Here is a 26,274-nt window from a genome sequence, read left to right as displayed (position 1 = left end):
ACTTACTTCGTGTCTGCTTCTAACCTATTGCTAATTACTATGATTGGATGACTTGGCACTGCAAGATTTACTTGAGGCATCATTTCTCACATTTTGTACTATTACTTTATATGGGAGACACATTAAGCAAAATACACTGTTTGCAGAAACATATTTAGCTTGATCTGGCATTATACCTCCACTTGTGCTAGAGTTCTTGCACAAGAAGAAACAGAAGAAAACAATGTGGCAGCCACTTGCACAAATTCAAATGTATTGTATCTCTATTTGTGGTTCCACTCGTTCAACCAATTTCTGAGCACTATAATATATAGAGAGGAACATAGATATCACCCTGGACTTTATTATGCAGAACTGCATTAAGTCTGTTAATCTTTCTGGATTGCTAGATCCAAGTCATATAGTAAACACACACAAGCTATTGCCTATCCAGATGCAGCCTAATGGTTCAAGAAAGTACCTTATCTTGTTGCCTACCTGAAAACTGTAAAAGCAGGAGGCCTCTCAAGTACCTGGCAGGACACAATATATGGTTAGTGTGTTGTGTTCAGTGAAATATAACAGTACATCCCTCTCAAACATCTATTTCCTTTTTAGATTTCTTTCTGTTCTCCAATCCATCATTACATCCTTCTTTATTATGAATGTAAAAGGGGGCTATTTCATTCCCCCTTCAAAACTCGCTTCTCAACGGGGAACAGTGATTTTGCAATATATACAAATATATTTAGAAACTCACCCCATAGTTTAAGTTCTCTCTCTCTCTCTCTCTGGATAAAATATGCACACTATTAGGTAGACTATGTCAGGCCTTGAGTTACATTATTTCCATCATGGAACCACCAAGAAAAGGAAAGGGCCAGATTAATTTTTCAGCCTTTAGGGCCTCATATTCCAATGGTATGACAAAACCTAACACTACCCTGTTTTCACATTTTCTCATAATTATATTAATGCTATGACAAAAGTGCTGTCACATATGCATGTAGAAGTAGCTCTAGTTCTCATGCTACTGAGCCAGATATATACTATGCTGCTAAATGTAGAAACATGCCCAAGGGTTTGTTAGGATCTCCATGAAGGTATTCATGTTCAAAACTCCAATTTCTGTTACTCAAAGGGAACTACAGCAATATGAATGTTATATTATGCCTTTTCATATTATGGATATTAGCACTAACCTGAGCTTGCACAGGGGACACCTTTACCTTTAAAGAGCCTCTTGTGGTGCAGAGTGGTAAGGAAGCAGACATGCAGCCTGAAAGCTCTGTCCACGAGGCTGGGAGTTCGATCCCAGCAGCCGGCTCAAGGTTGACTCAGCCTTCCATCCTTCCGAGGTTGGTAAAATGAGCACCCAGCTTGCTGGGGGGTAAACGGTAATGACTGGGGAAGGCACTGGCAAACCACCCCGTATTGAGTCTGCCACGAAAACGCTGGAGGGCGTCACCCCAAGGGTCAGACATGACTCAGTGCTTGCACAGGGGATACCTTTACCTTTATAACTATTGTGTTGGAGTGCACATTTCTAAAGCTAGCCAAGTTTCCCTCTGATTACACACAGGGAGGGGAGTGGGAATCAACAAAAAGTGTTGGGAATAGCAGTAGTCAAGATAAGAGACAATAAGAGAAGTTTGCACCTGTCAAAAATATTAGGTGCCACTCTGGAAATAGAGCAGAAGTCACTGGGAGAGGGGGACAGCTGAAATTTGTTGTGTTATGCAGAGGACTGGACTAGATGTTTCTGGGACTCATTTCAAGCTCTATATTTATATGTTTGGAAACCTAGAATGTGAGATTTGTCAAACAAGCTTTTCATACAAATGGAGAATGAGAGTATATTCCAGAGTAACATATTCTATCATTTTCTTCATTTCTCCTCTCATACTCTAATAACAAGTTTGGTTCCCTTTCCCTAAAACTTGGTAATGTTTACACACAGACACTGATATATACACACCAGGGAAATAATAAAGAAAAGATATTGTTACTAGAATGAAATCCATGTCATGTATGACAGTAAACAGCAAACTAAATTATGTATTACAGTTTCGTGTCATTCAAACTGAACTTCCAAACAGCCCAATTAATTTAATTTCACATTCTTGAACTCAAGAAAAAGCAGGGTTGCAGTTACCTGTAACTGCTGTGAAACTGCACAGAATCCACAAAGAACAATGTATTTTGAATACACTCATCGCTGTTGTCAAACTGCCAGATTTGTTTCAGTGTTATGGCCTGATCAAAGTTTTCATGTAGATATAAACAAAGGCAGATTTTGTGTCCATGTTCTTTAGTAATAGAGAGCCATGCCTAGCATTTATCTTTTGTGAAAGAGTTGCACAGAAATACAATGCTGTGAAGTTGGTTTCCAAGTTTGACTGACATCCAAAAAGGATCTAATTTTGAAATCTGATAAGAATGGAAGCAGTGGTGAAGCAGCCGAAGTCTCTTACCTTATCATTTCTCTTTGCAGAACAGCTTCAGAACTGATAGGTGGAACAGATGTCCAAATGGGTGGTCCTATCACGGTGAGCCATGAAGTAACCAGAAGTTGGCATTTTCAGTGTTCTCAGCCACTCACTCCTGCTACATAGCTGAAAATCTCCCAAGTTCATTATGTAAATCCCTGGAAAAACTGTTAAATACAGGATATATACCACGGATGGCCAAGCCACAGCTCACGAGTAGCATGAGGCTGTTTGCAGCTCCTGAAACATTATGAGAACGGGTAGGGAGGGAGTACTTTTTGTCCCTTTTCTTTTGAATTTTCAGCTCCGCAACTGTGCCCAGTGCCTTCCCTCCCCCCCCCTTTTAAAATCATGGCTGTGCTCCGTACCTTCTCTTGCTCCTCAAACCTATCTTGCCTCCCCCTGTGAATTTGCATTTTTTCAGCATGCACCCTCCTGCGACTCTTCCCTGTGCCTTCCTTTCTTCTCCTGAGTCCTAGAGCTTGCTTTAAATTTTGTGTTTTCAATTTTCACCCTGCTGCAATTGTGTGCTATTTTCAGACACCCCCCCCCCCCGAGAAGAGGCTTCCTCCCTGCTCTGTCTGCCTCCAAGAAAGGAGGAATATGCAAGTGCTTATTGTTCCTGCTGCTTCTGTCTCCACACTCAGGGGGGGGGGGGGAAGGGAAATGTGTGCATGTTCTTCACTGCCTCCATTTCTGAGCAGGAAAAAGTGGGATTGGGAGCACGTGCACCCACCCACCCCAAAGAGAGTAGCCAGATGCAGGCAGCAGCCTGAGCTAGAATGCACCAGCTCACTCAAACATTGTGACCACCTCACTTTTGCTGGCCAGAGCCTACCTGGCTTCTTCAGTATATACTCTGGGAAGGACTGAGTCACCTTCACCTTCTTCCCTTCCATAAAGAAACCTTGCAGATTGAGAGGGAGCTGGAACGATGGAGTTGGATGGATCTCAGGAACTGTTGACAGTGAAGGACGAACCTTTATTTATTTATTTTGCCCCTGAGGACTACAGGAAAGTGGCTGGCTCAGCCCCAGCACCTCTGTGGACATGTGGACATTTTTGAGAGCTAGCACTTGCTCGCATCTACCCTTCCCCCAATATGAACAAATTAAAGGCAAATCACATATATGTTTTTAAAAGCTGCTTGCTCACTTTTGATCAAAGCAAAATTCCACCTATGTGTTTATACATTTAATTTACTAGGTAACATCTAAAGGCATCTACTCAATGGTGTGATTTGCCTTTAATTTCCTCAAATCTCTCTTTTTAAAAAAATGGGGAATGGAACAGTCACATCCAATGCAGAGAGCAGAGCAGCCTTGCTTCTTTGAAGGGGCTGGGTCAGGGCTGGTTTAACCCTGGGGTTGCTGCAAGGGACTAGGGTTTTTTTGTGAGGTCCTACTGCCACCTGCAACTCCCATTCATTTGCTTGTTAGTGCTGCACTAGGTCTTACCTGGAGGTTGGCAACTTAAGACCTTGGCAACCCAACCTTTATTACATTCATTCTTTTATTCTTGATTTAGAGCACAAGCAGCAAAAGATGAGAGGGAAATCAGCCACCTGCCAGTCTCTTGGAGAAATTCGTAAAAAACAGAACTCAGACTGGATGCAGACGATTACAAAGCTGATAAGATAAACCCCCTAATTCAGTAGTGAAGGGGGAAACAAAATTAACCGTTCTATTTGAAGATTTCACGAAGCTCAAATCATTTGCTAAAATCTGTAATTTACATTTCTACATCTCAGTTCTTGCTCAGCCTTCCATTTCTGCCAACTTATTCCATCACTGCAGCCAATATCACCCCCCCCCCCCCCCGGAAAATATTGAAAATACTGAAATGTGGGTATCCTGCAGATCGGTCTGTACATTTAAAACAGAAACCTCCAACTTGGCCACCCTTGGTAGATACAATAAACAAAATATATAAGATATATATAACAGAAAGATGGGCACCACTGGTATTAATAAGACACATTAGAAAGCCACTTTCACCCACAACCACCCATAGACCATGGGACATATTTAAGAAATGCACAACTGCAAAACAATTCCAAATCCACCAGAGTTGACAGAATTTTACCTGATCAAAGACCTGTCCAGAATAATTTGTTATAATTATCATTCTTTCAGAGTGGGTTTTTTTTTTGGGGGGGGGGGAACTGGGAGAAAAAATTAAAACTGTTACTTAATGTTGGAAATATAATACAATATTCAAGTATCACACAGGCAGCAAAATATACATAGTGTAGAGCAGGGGTAGTCAAACTGTGGCCCTCCAGATGTCCATGGACTGCAATTCCCAGGAGCCCCTGCCAGCAAATGCTGGCAGGGGCTCCTGGGAATTGTAGTCCATGGACATCTGGAGGGCCACAGTTTGACTACCCCTGGTGTAGGGGTTAATGTTAGAATATTTTATAGGTTTGTTTTTTAATTGGTTTGCTATGGTCAATATGATTGTCTCCTTAGCATTCTTTCTTTTTTTTTTTTTTGAAATATCAGGTACTTTCAGCATTATAAGAAGATGTGCCCACAACGGGAAAAAAATGAATCATGTATGCATTTATATCACAGCACAAGCAAAGAGCTCTTACACTGTGAACCCACAACACACAAAGGATATAATCATCTTCTCAACAAATTTATCGTGTGGATCCTCTGTTTTAGGGAACTTCTTGATATCGTTTTCCAAACGCTGTATCTGATGTTCTATGGAATCCAGGTTGCTCTTAATAGTTTGAGCTGAAACTGTGGAGAAATACGATACCTGATGAAGCCAAATTCATGTGTGGGGGTGAAAAGCACTGTCAGAAATAATACTCTTGAAAGCAAGGAGAATAATTCCATTAAAATGGGCTCTCATTTTCCCCCCTGAATTACTGCTCATAAAAGTTCTACTCTTTGTGAAATGTATGAGAATATATACCAAATCATCATACTTAATGTGGGAATGTCACCATTTTATTCTGCCATTATTCTGCCATTAGCTCAAATTAATTTATTTCTATTTAAATTTACTGATAAAAATGCAAATATTTCATTCCTTTAAATCTAATTTGTAGATTAAACAGGAACTAAGGTTCAAAGAGATTCTATCTTAGTAATGCATATAGTTGGGTATATAAATGATTTTAAAAAGAGGCAGTATAAGAGCTCAAATAAGTTTTCTTTTCCTGCAGTACCAAGACCTGTATAAACTTCCATCTATTGGAGCTTCATTCCTTCCTATTTTATACATTTTGAAAAAACATTACAAATTGCAAATTTAAGCAAAACAAAATGCAAATGACACACAACCTTTGTTAATATAATGTATCCTCTAATGTCATTTAGCATTGTCTCAATCACTTTTCAGTATTTTTACATTCGCCTTCTTCCTTTGAAAGCTGTCCATAAACCACCATTGTTTTGGATACCAAAGACTAAGGACACTAGTACATTGTTTCCAAAAAGAGCCAAATTACTGGCATGGGAGGGGGGGCAGCTTGATAGTATGAACTAGGGTTGTGCACGGCGTCCTCTGAATTGGTCGCTGTAGGCCGCCGCAGCCAGTGCCTCACCCCCCCCCCCACGGTGAGGTGCTGGCTGCGGTGGCCTGGAGCAGCTGATTCAGGGGACGCAGTGCACAACCCTAGATGAACAAAGTGTGACATAGGTAGGAAGCATTATCATGAAAAACCCTAAGGCACAGCAGTGTAATAAACACATTAAATTATTATAAAAATATTCTGACTTGACCTGATACATGTATGAAGTTTCAAAATTGGGCCCCCGTGAATCAAAGCCCTGAACCAACCAACCATGGGACTGTGAAAATGTCTGGATTGTTAATCACTGTTCTCTTTGTTATTGCTGTTACTATTGTTATTCATCTGACATGGTTACCAAGTTATACTGTATTGTTCCTATGTTCCTGTCCCTCTCAGGGGAGGGTGGTATATAAGTGTAATAAATAAATAAATAAATGCCAAGACATCTTCAAAAGCAGTAAAATACCACTATCTTACACCAAATAGAGCTAGATGCTAATGCCTGACAGGGCATCAAACTTACACTGAATGATCAAATCCTTCTTCAGAACACAGACCAATTATAAACAGAGTGGTCAAGACATCTACATTCATTTAGCCCCAAGCATATCTTTTAACATTTGATGAACTACTGAACTTAGTTAAAATACATGGGGCTGTTCACCTTAATGTTCTTTATGTAAAAAAGCTCTTTAATTAGATATATTCTCATCAAATGAATCCCTATATATCAGATTAATAGAAAAGTAATCTTGGATTAAGCATAGAAAGTATTGGCCCACTAAGAATGAGAATTTGGAGGGATATCTGGGGACACCTGGCAAATTGTACCTATGTTGAAATTATATATATATATATATATATATATATATATATATATATATATATATATATATATATATATATATATATATATATATATATATATATATATATATATATATATATATATATATATATATATATATATATATATATATACACATATACATATACATATATATATATATATATACACATATACATATACATATACATACATATATATATATATATATATATATATATATATATATATATATATATATATATATATATATATACATATATATATATATATACTATTTTTGTGTTCTATGCATTCTATGAAAATATTTGTTGCTCCATGTTTAATCAAATGTTTAATCAAGAAATGTTTAATCAAGAACCCCCCCGCCCCCCGGTCAATGGTGTCCCGCTTTCTGGACACCTTATTTTATTTGCTTTTCCAAATCAGATAGCTGTTGCTACTGGGACACAACATACTGTAAAAAAATCATTAAACATGTCAAAGTAAACTTGCTTAATCTGAACTGTATATGGGACATCAGATACTTCTTTCTGGAAGATTTTCCTCTTTTACCAGAAAGCCATCCTTACTGCATCTTATGGTCAGATAATGGTTAAAATTACAGACCACAATGCTGATAAAGCACATTAAATTCCTACTACCAGTAAGGAAATAACAAAAAATAAATATTCAAGCCCATTACTGTTCATCTGTAGCTCCAAATACACACTTTAGTGTAGGTTGATTCTCAAATCAAGTAGCCTTATAACTGTAATAAACACTAATTGCTTTTCCTGCTTCCATGTTTAAAATAAATCTTGTAATATGTAAACATGAACCAAAAGTTATTTTCATTGAGTATAACTTCTGGCTAGTCTAACATCTGTGCCAATTATAAACCTGAACTTTTAAATACATAAACAAAAATATAGCTGCACATTTTTCTGAAGAAAATCCCACTAATTAGGATGTACAGTAGATTTCAAAGAGGTGATGCAAAGCACCATAGCTCAGATTTTTGGAAAACACATATAGGGTAACACTGTGAGGAATAGAGTCTAAGAAGCTACCCAGAACTGGCTAGGAAGATACTGCACTACAGAACACAACTAATGTTTTCATCTTGATGGTTTTCACTGCATATAAAAATGTTCCCCAAAAGGTTGATAAGTAGATAATGACTATAAGAGTTAAAGAAAGATATAATTTGAGATAGCTGAAGTGGGCATCTCTGGGCTCCAGGCATTTGGAAATAATCCACTTTCCAGGGTCTTTCTCGTGACAGAAGCAGCTCAAATATTACCTGGTGGCCTGGATCCAACTACTAGAAAACATGTTTTCACTGATCTGTGATTGATGTTCATCTAATGTGTTCTGTGCGGGCACACATGGGACACACATGGGCACACATGGGACTGCTTCAACACAGGCCTCCCATGGAGGAATTTTCTACAAATTTCGAGAATCTACAACCGGGTGCTCCCCCCACCACAGCAGAGCTTCAAGCTCCGTTCCTACCCAAATTATCACATGATGAAAGGCTGAGGAAGCATACTTCTCACCATGGTAGAAATTGAGAAGGAAGTGCTTGGATCACAGTAGGAAAGGAGGGAGGGATGTGTGCCTGCACAGAAGGCACTTAATGACTAAATAAAATTATTCCAGAATGGACTTAATGAACAATTACAGGTAAGTGCAATTATGTTTACATTTTTGTTTCCTCTGTATAGTCCCATATAGGGGATCAGTAATATTCTACTGAGATGGGTGTGGGCTGGATAATGAAATATACGCTGTAACATTACTTTTCCAGCATCTGCATCTGTCCTAGAATTTACGTTGATGAAGTAGTATTTGATGAATGTCAATAGAGAAGACCAAGTCACTGCTCTACAAATCTTCTTGATGTTGAGGCTCAATCAAAAAGGCATTGAAGAAGCTTAAGCCTTTGTTGAATGCACTTTTAGGGAAAACAGACATTAAAAACCTGTTCTACTGTATGACCTCTTTATTGCAGTTGTTGTCCACCGAGACAGGGTTTGTGATGATACTGCTTTCCCTTTGTTTGATTTTTAGAGCAAATTAAGAGGTTATCTTTCCAAAATGTTGAGATACTATTAATTAATTAATTAATCAATTAATTAATGTATTTATTTATTTATTAGATTTTTATACCGCCCTTCCATATGGCTAAGGGCGGTTTACATATAACATCATGGGGGGGGGGGCATGGAATGACCTAACATATAACATAGTCATTACATCAAGAATAATCCAACAGTAGTTCTGAATAACACAATTTCAATGTTCTTAAACAAGAACAATAAAACATTAATGGCAGCTTGGCTAAGGCCCCTAGAGAGGTCAGACTGATTCAGACTATGGAGGAAATGTAAAAGGGGGACCTGTGGATATAATTTGGGTTTGGTCAGTTTCAAGCAAATGCCTGGTGGAGGAGCTCCCTTTTGCAGACCCTGAAAAATTGTGGGAGTTCAGGCAAGGCCCGTATCTCTTCAGGGAGCTTGTTCCACTAGGTGGGGGCCAGGACAAAAAAATCCCTGGCCCTTGTTGAGGACCAACATGCTTGTTTGGGGCCAGGGATCAGCAACCAGTTGGCAGTGGTGGGTATAGGTGGAGAGATGGTCTCTCAGGTACACTGAGCCCAGACCGTCTATGGCTTTGAAAGAAAGAACCAAAACCTTAAGCCTGATCCGGAATTCAACTGGGAGCCAGCTGAGTTGTTGAAGTATAGGCCAGATATGAGATCTCCATGGTGTATTTGTGAGAATCCTGGCCACTGCTTTCTGAACCAATTGCAGTTTCCAGGTCAAAGATAAGGGTAGACCTGCGTACAGCAAGTTGCAGAAATCCAGTACAGAGGTGACTGTCACATGGATAGGTGTTCTGGTGTTCTGGCTAGGTGTTCTGGTGCCATGTAGGGTGCTAGTTGTAAGGCTTGGCATAGACAATAGAAGGTCTGTCGCGCTATTCTCGTGACCTGCGCCTCCATGGAGAGGGAGGCGTCGAGAATCAAACACAGGTTTCTGGCGGAGTGGTCTACTGCTAGATGCATTCCGTCTAGGTTGGGTAGGTGCACTTCCTTGCTTGGACTCAAAATAATTTTCATATTACCCAAAAATCCAGAATTAAAAAAAAATCCTGAATTGCTTGGGTTCAGTATTCCTGTGAACAAAATACAATTTTAGAAACCAGGATTAGCTGGGGGACAGAAGCTGAGAGCTCCACGCTGCCATGGCTAATTCCATGCTGTCTCCCATTAAAGCTCAGTCTAAGCTGCAAAGAAAGGCAGCGCACACACCCCAGCAGGATGGAGCTGTCAGCTCCTTACACTGGGGCTGATCTCAGGCATCCTTCCCCCTTAAAGCTCAGTTTAAACTGAAATGCAATGGGAGCCATCCCCAGCCCAGGCAGGACGGGGCTGCCAGCTTCCACTACAGGGACCAATTCTGGGTTGGATCTCCTTAGATTCCAGTTTAAACTGAGCTGCAATGGAAGCTAATCCCAGTCCAAGTGGTGCTGATCTGACAGCTCCCACCACCCAAGCCAATTCAGGGCTGACTCACTTTTGTTCCCTCCTTCTTGGAAGCAAGTAGATCGAAATGGGTCACTTTCAGCAGGGCATGTGAGGCTAAAATGGGCGGCAGCCATTTCAGCACAGTTTCCCACACACACACACGCTTTGGATGGGGGAAACAAAACAAAGGGTTTAAATGACTGGCAGCCATTTAAACCTCACAGCTGTTGCTAACTTGGAGGGGGGTACGGCTGAATATTCCTAAATAAAATCCAGGGGAGAAAAACAGCTTTTATTTGGGTCAGCTAAACTGGTAGCTGAAACAGGTTCCCTAATCTATACTTTGCTTAAAATGCTCCCCAAACTGGTAAATTGTATTTCCATTAATTTTTTCAGCTTTTGTCAACTGAATGCACATACATAATGCAGATTAAATAATGGAAAGATCAATTCAACTCTTAGATCTGAAAATCAGGGGTAATTAAAAAATTGATCCACAGAATCAATTCTGTTTTTGACATGATTATAGAGTCTATCTGAATATGGAATTATCCTTACCTAGTTCTGGAATAACATACAGTTAAATTGCTGTCAACTCAATTTAGTGCTTTTTAATTTTGCATGTATGGATTTTAAAACCCCTCAGATTATTATTAAATGACATAAATAGTGAAAGGAGACATCCTCAAAACACAGGCAAAATGCTGATTTTGCCTTTGTATGAGTGCTACTCTTACTAGCCTAGTTTACCTTGACAAAATAATCAAACTTTCAAAGCGGGAAAATAAGCACCCATTTTCGCTGCCCTCTTAATTTACTTTACCAGGAGGGCACAACATCCCCCCTCCCAAGGTAAGAGTGTTTCATAACCAGTTCAGGGAGGGAGGCTTTGGGCACCGTCAGACTTTAATGAGACATTCAATCTAAGAAATAAATTAACTGACCCAGTAGGATCATGTTTAATGAAGCGGGTATGTGCAAAAGGTCTCTACTGCAATAGCTGTACAATCTATGGAGAACAAAAGAGAAGTCTTATCAATGGTGAGGGACAGAATGGCTCTCTGAGGAATAGAAAATCGTGAACTTTAGAAGTTTACAGCCGTGTCCATGGCCAGCAGAAGAATCCTTCTCCACTTTTATTTTTCTTGACACAGCAAAAGAGTTCGTGGACATGAATTATAATAAAGAAGAAGAGTTGGTTCTTATATGGCGCTTTTCTCAACCCGAAGGAGGCTCAAAGTGGCTTACCTTCACCTTCCCTTTTCTCTCCCCACAACAGACACCCTGTGAGGTGGGTGAGGCTGAAAGAGCCCTGATATCACTGCTCAGTCAGAATAGTTTTATCATTGCCATGGCAAGCCCAAGGTCACCCAGCTGGCTGCATGTGGGGGAGTGCAGAATCGAACTCGACATGCAAGATTAGAAGTCCGCACTGCTAACCACTACACCAAACAAATTATAATGGCATCAGTTGCTACCTTATACAGAAGAAGGGAGGAAAGTACATTCAGCATTGCCCTGCAGCACATTTTAATCTCCTATTGGTGGGGCATGTGTGGCTGTTGATGTGAATTTTACAGATAGTCGAATATACCAAGTCTACCATGAGTATACTTTGCCAAATGTCAGAAAGGCAAATGAATATGCCAGGCCAAATGGATGGCAACTGAAATCAGGCTATCAAATGGTTAGAAGGAACTGAAAAAGTGATGTCAGAAAGCGCCTCTAAACAGGAGACCAAAGCAGTAATACACAATAGATCAGTAGTAACAAGATACGTTTCTGGTCAAGCAGCTAATTTTATAATATGATAAAAAAAACTACCTAGGTACTACTTGAGAAATCTTGAGTTTGAAATTAAAAGGAGTGACTGCCCCTATGAGCACAGTAAACATATTCTATCAAGAAAAGTACAAATGGCACAAATCCATATAAGGCGAAAGAGAGACTTCTTCAGATAACTAGGGAGGCCGTGGGCTGTGAAGAACTTCAAAGACAATGTCTTCAATAGAGCCTAGAAATAAATAATCTACCCATGAAGCTACTTGTAAACAAGATGCTCAAATCATTGTAGGGCCAGCATGCATCCTAATATGACATGATGGGGAAGACATTTTTGCACTGCTCTAATAATCAATGAATCAATAGTTCATTAGAGTCATGGACCAGCAGAGTGTAAATTATATATTAGTGCCATTTTTTCAGCAGATTCTGGGAGCTCGAAACTTTGGTCCTTATTCCTCTCTATGGCCCATTATGCACGGTGGCAGCTACTCTGTGCTGCCGCCGTGCATTGCAGCGGGGCATCTTGCCCTGCCGTTCCCCGTGTACGCACGGGGGCAAGGCTTGCAGGGCTGCCCCAGCGCCGGAGCCAGGAGGCCCATGACGCTGCCGGCCACGGTAAGCAGCAGTGACCATGGGAGGGAGGTGGGGAGGGGCCGGGGCGAGTGGGGGGACTGGGCCCCCTCCATACGCTATGACAGGTGCAGGGGATTGCCCCTGCCGGCTCTGCGGAAGGCCTGGTGCTGTCCATTATGCACAGTGCCGGCCCACCTCAGCCCCTGCCACCACCTGGCATATCCAGGAAGCTGTGGAAATTCCGGCGTTTGCATAACATGGGCCTTTTGTAGTCCTGAGCCGGGATATGGCCGCACTGGTGGCAGCGGTGAGCATTATAGGGGATTTTCACCGAAGCACTGCCGCCACCAGCACTGGCGTTCTGCCCCATGCATAATGGGTCTATGTCTTTAAATCTGCCATAATCTTCTCAAAACTAAGGCCTGGATTTCCACCTTTAAATATTTGCTAAAATTGCATTTTAGGGTTTGACCAGATAGCCTAATGGCCTGTTTATTTAGGGACTCTTTTAAATTTAAATGGTACTCTTCCATCCTGACTACACTCAAACAAACTGGCACTGGCTAAGATTATATCTTATCTTTGAATGAGTCTTCCATAATGTGTCAAATTAAACAAAGGCTTCTTGATCAAGAATTTCAAAAAATCCATCCAAGTGTTCCAGCAACTTGTTCTTCCCGTGCTCTTAGTCTCCAAGTGCAGCATGGGAGAATGCCAGCTTATTACTATAACTTGGCAAACCCCCTTTATCGCAGATCATATATGCTTGCTGGGCTCAATGCTTTTCCATCCAAAGTATTACAAGGGAGATTTGCTAAGATTCCTTTCGGAAATAGGCTATGTCCTTATGAATAAAATGTTTCTGGAACTATCCAACATATTTTACTAGATTGTCCCTTGTTCATCATCCAGTGAAGGCATGTTATACCTCTTACATCTAAATGGAGAACTTATCCAAAATACCTGATCTGCCAATTTCTATTGAGTCATAAGGATGCTGATGTCACTTTTATTATGGCTGAATTTCTGTCTTCAGTTTTTAAATTCAAAATGACTGGTGCATTGTGACTAGTTCTGTTTCCCTTGTTCCTAACTTGTGTTATGCCAATAAAAGTATTATTATTATTATTATTATTATTATTATTATTATTATTATTATTATTATTATTATTATTATTATTATTATTATTATTATATCAGTGCAGTGGTTGCACTCATCTAAAAGTATCACCAAGGAATCTAGGTCAACAACAGTTTTCCCTTTTGTGATGCCCATTATCCCAAACTCAGAAGATTCCTCTGCATACCCCCCCAAAAAATACGACAAAATCTTTTGTTTAATTCACTTTCCCTTTTTAAACTGCAGAAGGTACTATTGTGGATTAAGCTACTTAAAAATGTGATGACTTTAGCACAATTTTAATTCACCTTGTAAAAATTAATACTCTTATTACACTAAATACTTCAACATCCAAAGCTCTTTTTAATAATTTAAAGAGTCAAGCAGCTTGGATGGAAGACAGAAGCTTATTTATGCCTGCATGTTTTACAATCCATTCTTCTAAAAATTAAGGACATACCTGAGTTACTATGCAAAATGGGCAGCCCTTTAAAAGAAAACATTACTCGGTTTCATTTGATTTCCTAGCTAAATCAAAAAAGCCATTTTTTTAAGGGAAAGGATTTTTTTAAAAAGAAGGCCACTCCATGGTTACCAAAGGGAACCCGCTGACCCACATACTGCATATTTCATACATTGGGAATTTAAAACATAGTTGTCCAGCAAGGAATAGAAAAGCTGAAAATATCAAGACACTCTGAACATTAATTATATAAAAGATCCCATAAACTTAATCTAAAATATGCAGAGCACACCAGATCATTGAGCTGGGTAAAGGTGACATACACACAGAGAGGTAGAGTCAGCAAAAATATTAGGGAAATAGCCAAATGCCTCCTCAGAGTACATCTATAGGAAAACCACCGTTTACATAATTCGATTCAATGTTCTGAGCTTTGGAATTGAGAGTAATAAATGGTCTTGTATGAACAAACATTACATTGATCAATATTTGGATCTCTGCCAGTGATGCTATGGCATGCAAAACACACAAGTGATTAACGTTGAATCTGATGTTTCTAATTTCCTTGTATAGATGAGCTCACACAGATTACTATGGGCACAGAATGGCGGTGATTTACCAGCATGCCAGAATGATGGGCGTCACTATGCAGCAGGAAGGCGGCTCTTGGTTTTAAGGCAGAACAACAGTTTTCAGATGCTCTGTTGGAGAGGACGGTCACAGATGCAGGCATTAAATTTAACATAGCAGAAGGCCTGATCTTCAACACCATGCCAACGTTGGTACAAAAAATCTGTCACAGTTATTTAGAAAATATTGCAGCTTTCCATTAGAAACAGCAACAAAATAGGGCATCCTCTAGCAACGTGCAGACTGTCACAAACAAACTTTTAAATAACACATGTTAATGTTGTTTGTAATTATTATTTACAAGTAAGCTTGGCCACTCATGGTTTGTTCTCTTTGGAACACTGAGCGCTTTATCAACCATTGCTTGTCATATGCTTGATGGGTATGGCCAGAGGGAGGAGGGGAGCAGAGAAAAGGCTGCTATTATTCGAAATCAAGAAAATGTTTACAAGTAAACTAGTTTAGATTGCAAGAGAGGCTTACAGCTGTCACTGGAGCCTAGAGATTTTAACTACTGGGCCTAGAATTGCTGTTAGTTCTCAGATGAGAGCAAATGGAGGCAAAGTGGACAGATTGAGAGCAAACCAGGCACAAGGAATTATATACCCTTATTATTACTCCCAACTTCTTGTCAGCACAGGCCAAATCTGTAGAAACATTACTTGTTTTAAGGTGTGGTAACAGCAGTATAATCTTTAAATGCTATTATCTATTTATTTATTAGATTTATATCCCGCCATTCCTGGCAAGCCATCTTGTGGCACATAACAGATAAAATAAAAATTAAAAGTATCCTACATGCTTGGTAAGAGCCTCTTGTGGTGCAGAGTGGTAAGGAAGCCATCTGAAAGCTTTGCCCATGAGGCTGGGAGTTCAATCCCAGCAGCCGGCTCAAGGTTGACTCAGCTTTCCATCCTTCCGAGGTCGGTAAAATGAGCACCCAGCTTGCTGGGGGGTAAACGGTAATGACTGGGGAAGGCACTGGCAAACCACCCCGTATTGAGTCTGCCATGAAAACGCTAGAGGGCGTCACCCCAAGGGTCAGACATGACTCGGTGCTTGCACAGGGGATACCTTTACCTTTACCTTTTTACATGCTTGGTGAGGTTATGCTTGTATTTACACAAAATAAGTCAGGGAGGGTAACACAAAGGATGATTTCTTTAAATGAGGATGATTTTACAAAACTGTAAGTAAAATCAGACAATGAGAAAAAGGAAATCAGAAAAAACATGCTGGACTTGTCTCCATAGCACACTTAGAATCACAAAATCATAGAGTTGGAATGGACCTCCTGGGTCATCTCATCCAACCCTCTGCACTATGCAGGACACACAAATCCCTATCACTCATCCACTGTAACCTGCCACCCGCTTGAGCCTTCACAGAATCAGCCAGATCAGATGGCTATCAGAATCAGTCAGATGGCTATCCAGCCTCTGTTAAAAAATCTCCAAAGATGGGGAACCCACCACCTCCTGAGGAAGCCTGTTCCATTGGGAAATCGCTCTGTCAGGAACTTTTGAATTAATTTCATCCCACTGGTTCTGATCTGTCCCTCCTTAGAACCCCCTCTTGTGAGGACCTTCCTTTTCCTTACCCTCAAAGATAGTCTCATGAACCAGATGAGTAAGAGATTCATCAAATAAAATGTCTCCCTCATAGCTTTTTATATTTTCAAGTCCGCATGCAGTTGCATAGCTAGGCCCAACCAATCAAGTGAAAACAGCCCAGTAGGGGTGAGCAACTTTATTAAAATAACACTGCTTATGAGTTAAAGTTACTGAAGACACTAGACCTTTCCTTTCCGGCAAGACAAAAGCACTCCTAATTTAGCTTAATAAAGTGAGAGACAGGCTAATAATTAAAAAAGAGGTTGACAACTTAATTTAACTGCATATTGAAAGCAATAGTGTGCTACAAAGGCACTGCACCATGTAGAGCACGAGATGGCAGAGAAGAAGAGAAAAGAAAATGAGAATCGACACTATTAATGTGCATTCAAAAATAGAATACTGTTCATTAACCCAGGACTGAAAAACTTGTCCTGGTAAGGTTTTATTTTTATAGATGAATAATACTGGGAACTTCGGTACCAAGTATAAGCCAGCAGCAATCTCAAACCAGATGTTCTATTCTGGACTTCAGTTTAACCACAGACAGTGTCAGAAAGTGGTATTGTCACTATCAGCACAGCAGGGTTCAGGTAGTATAACAAAACAGGTCAACAGCAGTCTACCTGGACTCTATGGCCCATTATGCACGGCCGCCGAAACGGTGATTTCGGGTCACATGGAAAACGCGAATGGGGAAGACGCGAAGCACACCGGTTATGCACGGGACGGGGCGCGACAGCGGCAAAACCCAGAGTAACCGATTATGCACGCGGCGATCCCGGCGCCGCTTCTGGTTGTGCCCCAGTCACCCGGAAGCTGCGCTTTCTTCCGTGTTTCGCTAACGCGGCTTTTTCGGCAGCATGCACCAAAGCTGCGGCTGGTTGCAGCCGGCACCGTGTGTTATCGGTGATTTTAGTCGCCGCCATTCCACCCCCAATGTGCGTTATTCCCCCCGTGCATAATGGGTCCAAGTCTCACAAAGTATGTGGTACACATACCTGCTCTGGGGCTTCCTCCTCCCCCTCTTTCACAGAGAGAGTGAGACAACGCACACAAACACCTTCCCCACATTCCCTCCTGCTCTTACCTCTCACTTCTCTAAACTTCCCCTTCCTCCAATTTCCCCTTGGCCTCGCCCCCCTTTACCTCGTTTCCCTGACCTCCTCCATGATACTTTACCCCTTCCCCTGTCTCAGATACACACACACACCTTCTCCCCCAATCCCTGCTGTCATCACCCCCTTAACTCCCTCATCCCTTCCCCCTTCTCTCTCACACATATACACAAAAACACACATATACAAACTCCTTTCCCCATTCCTCCCTACCTTCCCCCATACCTCTTGCTTCCCTGACCTCCTCCCTATTCCCAGCCCACTCCCTAGAAACCCACCCAGACTCCAGACTCCCTCCCACCTCCCCTCCACATCTCCTTACCTCTTTTGGCAGTGCTGGCCCCGCCTGCTGCTGCTCTGCCCTGCAATTACCTCAGCCACCTTGGGCAGTGGTGGCATTGGCTGGGCCTTCTGCCATGACACTCCACAACTATCCCAGCTGCCTCAGGATATAATGGCACTGACCGAAACAACTGTCCTGGCCTCTTCTGGTGCGCTGCCTGGGGCAGGATTACAGACATCACATCCATACCCATTTCTCTCCCAGGGAATGCACCAGAAGATGTGTCTTGCTAAATACAATTATCCCAATACAACTGCTCCCCAAACACAATTCTGCTTGCTAGCAGCCAAAATCTACAGAGAGAGAAACATTCTTTCAACATTTAGGGCATCCTATAAATCAACAGACTGGCTTAGATTCACAGAGCAAACAACTTGTTTCACAAACATAAATTAAGCTCATACAATACTCAACTCCAAATAATTGTCTATTATCCATCTATATGTCAGAATGCCAGCCTAACACAAAGTAACGTACACCTCCCGTTACTACACAGGAGGTGTCACATTGCATTGCCTCTTAGTTTCTGTCTTGGGGCATGTTGGCGAGTCTTCCCACTCCCACCACAAGACTGCATTTCGGTTACTGCACCCTTTCCACCCTGCATTTGTGCTCCCGCATGAGGCAGCGGTGGTGACGAGGTTCTTCCTCACTGTGAGGTGGCATGAACAATTTTAAAAAATTGTCATGACACAGTACTGCATTCCTAAAAATTAAACAAAAAATGCTACAGATGGCTGTGCCACACTGCGCAGCATGGCAGAGCCACCATAAGTATTTATTTTTATTTTTAGGAAAACAGCACTTGAGGGGAGGGTAGAAGCCAGGCCAGGATTGCCTGAGTTTTACCCTTCCAGACAGGCCAGACCTGACATACACCTGAATGAGGCCCACAGCTGAAAATGGATCACAGATATATCTTATTTTTACCCTTCCAGATATATCTGCGATCCCCTGCCATGGACTGAGAGTCTGAGTCGTGCCAGGCTGGGACTGCCATGGACTGGTGCCAACGTCATCTGGAAGCGGGAATTAGCCCCGCAACTGGATGAGCGCTGGCCTGAGCCAAATTCCAGGTGTGGAATCGGTCACTGTGAACCTAAGCAGTTATAAACCCTTCCAAATTCAGAAACATCCACTGGCTAAGAAAGGTGCAACTGTGCTTAGGATGGCACTATGAAAATATGGAAGTAGTACCATGTTAAAATACACGGTAAGGAGGGATGACCATTTGTGGCATTACTCAAAACATGCCCATGCAGATGGTGTAATAGCAACATATTTGCTACAACTATTTTTCAATTTCTCCAAATAAGTGCAACCGGGTGTGAGTCTCAGTCATCTCTTAATAGGCTAGGTTCTTGCATTCATCGTAGTAAACTCAATAAAAATGTTAGAATTCTACTTCATTAGTGTCTTTCATGCTCTTGTAAAACACACAGAAATACAAAGAAATGCTACAGCTCTCTAGAGGTTTATAGAATATGACAAGGCTCACATTACTTCTGGATTCCTTCCAAGGCAGCCTCAAAAACACAGCAAGTAGCAATCCATTTTTACCCTTGAATAACCCAATCTGAAGAGAAGTGAATTATCACAGTTTAGTATTTTCAGTCAAGTATTGAGCATAAATTCAAGAGGAAAAGGGAAATCCGGAGTTTCAGTTTCCTTCGTGCATAACAACAGTGATCACACCACAAATAACACAGCATGCATACTGAATAAGGTAGGTAAATGTAACATAGCCTATTTTTATCAGTTCCTTCCACCAGTGGGTGAAGACTTTTTTGTTGTTGTTATGGCATTATCTCAGTGGACTTTGCTCCTTGCCAGTGTTTTAATTGCCACAAACACACACACACATAAATACATACATATTTTGGTTTTATACTATGCATGTTCTACACATAATTATTAGCTGCCTTTGTAGCCCTGAATGGGAAGAAAGGTGGCGGAGCAGGGAGAGGAGACAGCAAGCCAAATATATTGTGAAGCTCGCAGAAAAAACTTTAAGTACTTTTGCAGTACTTCAACTGTACAATATGCTTGTGCAGCAAATTAAATCGACATTAGGACAAGGAAGAAGCACAACTTCTCTGTTTACTACTTGTCTTGCAGCAGTAATATATCTGAGTTCTTTCTTCTTGCTCTACTGCTCTGTCTTCAGACCATGGGATGAATAGTTAAAAACTAAAAGTTTGACTCTCAGAGGATATATGGGACACAGGCCTGCTATGGAGCTACCATGTCAGGGCCTCCCTCTCACACTCGCAAACACACATACACATAAACACACACAGAGACTCCCTCCCCTTACCTGTTGATTTCCAAACTTCCTCCTTGGTTCCTCCCCCCTCCCTCTCTCGCAATCACACACACTCCCTTCCCCCCTCCCCCAGCCTGCTTACCTACCCCTCCTCTGCTGCTTTGGTCCCTTCAGGTTGTGCAATAGCTGCCTAAGCTGCAGGGGCCTGTGTGGCCCCTGCGAAGGCCTGGGGTCAGGGCAGTCACTGCCTCGGTCCCCACAGGTTGCATAGTGGCTGCCTAGGCTCTTGGGGCCAGCACAGCCACTGCGAAGGCCTCGGGGATGGGGCAGCCACTGCCTCAGACCCTGCAGGTTGCTCAGCAGCTACCTAGGCCCCAGGGGCCGGTGCAGCTGCTGGCTGGGTTCTTCTGGCATGCTTTGGGGAGAGGACTACAAACACCACATCTATCTACATTTCCATTTTAGGAGGCACACCAGAAGACCCCCATCAACAATGCTACCTCTAGTTCCTACTTGTGGCAAATATAGCAGTTGAGAGGGTTAAAAAAATCCCTTTTTCAGTTGAAGGCTCTTGAAGTCACACGGTATGTGGTTTCACTTGGCTTGCAAGAAAACCATAAAGGGGAGGGGGGGGGGGGGTTCAGTCAAGTTCAGCCTGCAAAGTCTCACTATCTAAGCTCTCATAACAGGAAGTTGTTACCAAGAGTTATGGATTCCACACTATCTATATAGAATCTACCCCTCCCTGTTTTTTGCAAAAATCATCATTTCAGAGTTAAGGTAAAGGTAAAGGTATCCCCTGTGCAAGCACTGGGTCATATCTGATCCCTGGGGTGACGCCCTCCAGCATTTTCATGGCAGACTCAATATGGGGTGGTTTGCCAGTGCCTTCCCCAGTCATTACCATTTACCCCCCAGCAAGCTGGGTACTCATTTTACCGACCTCGGAAGGATGGAAGGCTGAGTCAACCTTGAGCCGGCTGCTGGGATCAAACTCCCAGCCTCATGGGCAGAGATTCAGACTGCATTTCTGCTGCCTTACCACTCTGTGCCACAAGAGGCTCATAGAGTTACAAACTGCTTTTTTAGAAAAAAAGTAGATCTGAAATTAGTCTGGAATAATGTCAATGCATTCCAGAAAAAGTCTTCCAAATATTCATTGCATCTGCATTATAGTTACAGAACTCCTGGCATCCTTATACCATACTGTTTATCAAACTTGACTACTCAGCAAGAGTTATTATCTATAATAATTTAAAAGTTCCAATAAATATAGAAACACTAACTCTCTGAAGTCAAAAGAGAATTTTTACGGTGCCTGTTTTCATTTTTTGCCTGGTTTCATTGTCAACGAAACATATACTTAATGGGTATTCAACTTTTAAAAAATGATATCTTAAAACAGAATAACAGTATTCACATTTCACAGTAATCTGTAATATTGAGATTGAGCACTGTTTCCACAATAAATGCAGTGTTCAAGAAAATATCTCAAGCAGCTCCATTTAGTTTTTTTTTTTTTTAACTGCTTTCAAAATCTCTAGGAGACCAAGTAACACACTATTTTTCATGTACAATGGTGCTGATTGTAGTTAACAAACAGGCCAAAATGTACTATTAACTTTAGTTACACATTCTCTGCAGAAATAAACAGGTTTAGAATGAAATCTAGGAGAAACAGATATGCTACAAAATAAACAGGAAGTTGCTTCTTAGACTCAGACTGCATAGGTGATACATGAGGAGTCCCGGTAGTTTTGACAGTATTTGGCCTAAAAGTCATTTCATCTCATCTCTAATACAGTAGTGAAGAAAGTATCATACTATTTTGATACACACAGGAAACTGAATAGGTAATATCTCATATTGTATGGACTAGGGAGGTAGAAACAACCACCTAGAAATTCCCCCTAAGTTCTACTACTGCTCCAAGTTGTCAGGATCAGGCCTCTGATCTCTGCCATGATTTGTGATTGACCTGAGAGACTCCATCTTGGTTTGATGTGTGCTGTTTGAAGAACCTTTTATAACCCTTTTTATAACCCTGAGCTATTTGTCACTGCCCTGCTTTGGCCGCTATTGCTGTGCTTTGTTGTTACAAATGTTTCTCTGCACTATGTTATCAGGAAGGGAGAGCCTGTCTGACACCCAAGGCCAGACAGCCTGGCGAGGGCCTGGAAGAGCGCCCAGGATGGCACCCATGGGAGGGGGGATTTCACTGTCTGGGAATGGTACGAGTTTGGGTGGGAAAGAGCCACTAAAAGTGTTTGCTGTCTATGTATCGATCAGAATCGACTATGATTGTTGGAGTGATCAGAACTGCCAGCAATAAAGCTTTCTATTAACCCAGAAGCATCGTTGTTAGTCTGTCTGCCTCTGACACAAGTGAAAGGCTTGGAAGTAGTCTTCTAGCTTTCATTCCAAATTACTACTGCATAATTTACAACAGAGCCTCTTGTGGCGCAGAGTGGTAAGGCAGCCGTCTGAAAGCTTTGCCCATGAGGCTGGGAGTTCAATCCCAGCAGCCGGCTCAAGGTTGACTCAGCCTTCCATCCTTCCGAGGTCGGTGAAATGAGTACCCAGCTTGCTGGGGGGTAAACGGTAATGACTGGGGAAGGCACTGGCAAACCACCCCGTATTGAGTCTGCCATGAAAACGCTGGAGGGCGTCACCCCAAGGGTCAGACATGACTCGGTGCTTGCACAGGGGATACCTTTACCTTTACCTTTAATTTACAACAAAACACACAAACAACAAACTGTATAGAAGATGTCAAAAGATTCAAATAAACCCCACTGTAAAAAAAAGTGAGAGAGAAACAAACAAAAAAATTACCCATGGGAAATCTCTTCCGCTGGAACAAGACACATTCACCTGAGGCTCCCTCCTCACTGCAGCCCTTCACACTGTGGTGCTTTTTGTTTATAATGATCCGGACTCTCAGAGGTAATTTTTGGGACACACAACAAACTGTTTAGGGCGAGGAGGCGAGTGTGGAAAGATCCATCTCTCCAACATTTCCTGTGGACTTTTTCTGGGGTCCGATCCTATCTAGTTTTATTTTGTGCCGATAATCTGGCACTGTAGTTGTGGTGTTTACTGCCAAGCACCACGTGGCAGGGGAGGGGGGTTCAAATTACAGAAAGGCAGTATAGGAATTATTTTTTCAAAAGTGAATGAATCCTACAACTTTGATGCATTCACAACGTGGTTCCCGAGTGATAAGGGCAACTAATCACTGAGTGCCCAATCATGTGAAACTGCTATCAAGGATCGGCTGCTTTCTTATCAGGATGACAAAAAAACATGGCAAGCTATGATACGATAAGCTTCATCCACTTGAACTGATCCTGTGAATTAGCCTGGCGCTGCTCAAAACACATAAAACGATACAAGTAGCTGGTTTTCTCTCCTCCTGACATCTACAGTGATAAACAGGCCTTCTATAAATCAGAAACAGGCGACTTGAAGGCCTGCTGCCGGCACCTTGCAGTGTGACATTTTCTGCATATTCTTTTGATGGATGGTAGCGCTGAGAGTTCCATGTGCCAAAGTACAATGTACAAATGAACACCAGGCACTCTGTCATGTAATTTACATTGCATTAAAACCCCGTTTCTCCTTGCTTAAAACTACCTGCCTTTAAGAATGCCTGACTTCCAGTCAAAGATTATTTTCAATTCAGCTGGAACTAATCTCCTCATCCCTCTCAAACGCTTAAAATGAACTTTCCAGTGCAAGCCTGCAGCTACTAGCTGTCCTAATGGTAATCACAGGCTGTTGCATCTAATTCACTAAACTAGGGAAAGCCACTAGTGGAAAGAGCCAGGCATACTACTGAATTCAAAAGCTACAGCATTTTAATCCCAGGGTGTTAATTAACAGCTACTTAGGACAATGCCTGACAGTAGGACTACAAATAATTTCATCTGTCTGTCATTCCCCATCACATTAACATTTCAGCCCATATAGCAGATGAAAATGGAAAACCAGCATTTCGTTGCCCATGAGAAGAGAGACTAAAGCTGTTTCAAACTTAAAAAAAAAAGTTAATGGTGATATATTTGTTACAGAGGGCAATATAAATAACGATATTAAATATTCATAGATATCTTGGGATTCCAGTGGGTGGGTTATGTTTAATAGTGGGTCTCTCTTGCATTTATATCCTTAAGCAGGGGTAGTCAACCTGTGGTCCTCCAGATGTCCATGGACTACAATTCCCATGAGCCCCTGCCAGCATTTGCTGGCAAGGGCTCATGGGAATTGTAGTCCATGAACATCTGGAGGACCACAGGTTGACCACCCCTGTCCTTAAGAACACAGACTGCACAATATGAAGAAAAAGACTTAAAAGGGTAAATTGATGCTAACTGGGGTAGGTAAATTCAGATGGCAATGAATTTGGCTAACAATGTTCAAAATACTGAGCTAGATATTTTGGAAAAGTCACGGGAATATCAGAAAGATGTCTACATCCCCTTTATTGAAGACAAGATTGTGTAGATCACAACAAATTGTGAGAAGCCCTGCAAAATTTGGGGGTGCCAGTGCATTTGATCAAACTGATGCAAACCAAGAAGAACCATTTACAAGCACCCTTTGGGTGCAATCAGTCAACCAGTTCTCAATCCACCTAAGAGTAATAGGATCCATACAACATTTGACCTATGCCAATAAAAATTCCATGTGGAATCATATAAAACCCTTAGTGAAATCAAGGTAAACCATGTCCAAGTATAGCTGAATGCATACCCCACCTGAGTTCATTTTTCTTCATTTTCGTCAGTTTCTTAGTCTCTGAAATGATGGGTATTAGAAGATCACGAGTTAATGAAATTTCTGGCTGTTCTTATCTGTTCCACTTAATATTTCCGGTAAGGCCTAAGAGGAGGAGCTGGTCTCATGGCTTAAGTGCCACTCAGTGCTTAACGCCCACTCACAGCAGCCTCCTTCAACCGACTTGCCTGTCTGTCCAGTGGCCAGCCAATCACCTTCAATCCCCCACCCCTGACCACCTCCTCCTCCTTCCACTTCCCTCCAAGGCTGAAGATCCCGGCTGCGTGACAGCTGCCCCTGCCGGTGACTACCCTGCCCAGGGGCCTCCAGCCTGCAGCCTTTCCAGGTCCTGGAGGGAAGGAAAGACTATCCATATAGTTCTTCTACCACCACCCCAATCTAGCGCCTGTTGTATTCCTGAATGCAGCAGGCTTTGTTCCTAGTAAATACCATAAACAGGAGATATGAGGTGGCACTTCAACACGATTAAAGCTAACAAAAAAAAGAGAGCAGAAAGAACCTAATCTTGATTGTAAAGACATGGCTCAGTAAATTGATAGAATCAACAGGCCTTACCAATTTACAGTCCCATCCTAGACATGTCTGTTCAGAAGTAAGTTAAATGGGCTTAGTCCCAGATAAAAGACAGCTACCCTATGACAGCTGCCTTTAAAAGGTAGTTAAATTCATAGTTTTAATGAAAAATGATTTCTGATTTCAGAAAAAAAATTATATTTAAAGCTGTCATGTTGCCCAGAAATTAAAATGAAACACAACTAGTATGTATATAAAATCTATATTGCTCCATGGTCTCCCAGCAAGCCAAATCATGCAATGCACTGAAAATTTTGTATACATTAAATGGAATTCCATTCTAACAGCTTGCTCAGTCATCAATTTTCTAACAAAACCGAGAGGAACAAATCAAACTCACAAATTCATGGATGATGAAAGCATATTGGTATAATTTTAAAATAATTAACTATATAAAAAATCAAAACTAAAAAACATTCAAAAATCAGAAATGGAAAAAACCAAGATGTTTTTTTTCAAAGCCTGAAATGTGTTATTAATGACTTTACAGAAAACTGAATAAACAATGGTATGGATTAATCTACCTATGAGGCAAATTCCCATCATTATTAAAGGAACATCTTTTATATCCATTCTCACCAAACCGATGTGTTCCAAATGAATTCATTCAGCTATCAATAGTGCCA

General features: G+C 41.5%; 1 protein-coding gene across 5 annotated transcripts in view; it reads right to left on the bottom strand.

Moving 5' to 3' along the window:
• Positions 1-26,274, bottom strand: part of DIAPH2 (diaphanous related formin 2) — a 420,337-nt gene that overhangs the window by 213,894 nt on the left and 180,169 nt on the right. For all 5 annotated transcript variants that reach the window (XR_013226383.1, XM_077309067.1, XM_077309071.1 and 2 more), the window contains one exon: positions 5,094-5,218. Coding sequence is in view for 4 of the 5 variants with exons in the window: in XM_077309067.1 (XP_077165182.1) it covers positions 5,094-5,218 (125 nt within the window). In the remaining variant the exon portion in view is untranslated. The remainder of the gene's footprint in view (positions 1-5,093; positions 5,219-26,274) is intronic.

The sequence above is a fragment of the Paroedura picta genome, chromosome 13 (genome assembly GCF_049243985.1).
Source record: "Paroedura picta isolate Pp20150507F chromosome 13, Ppicta_v3.0, whole genome shotgun sequence".
Classification (NCBI taxonomy): Eukaryota; Metazoa; Chordata; class Lepidosauria; order Squamata; family Gekkonidae; genus Paroedura; species Paroedura picta.
This window is presented reverse-complemented; position numbering and strand designations above follow the sequence as displayed.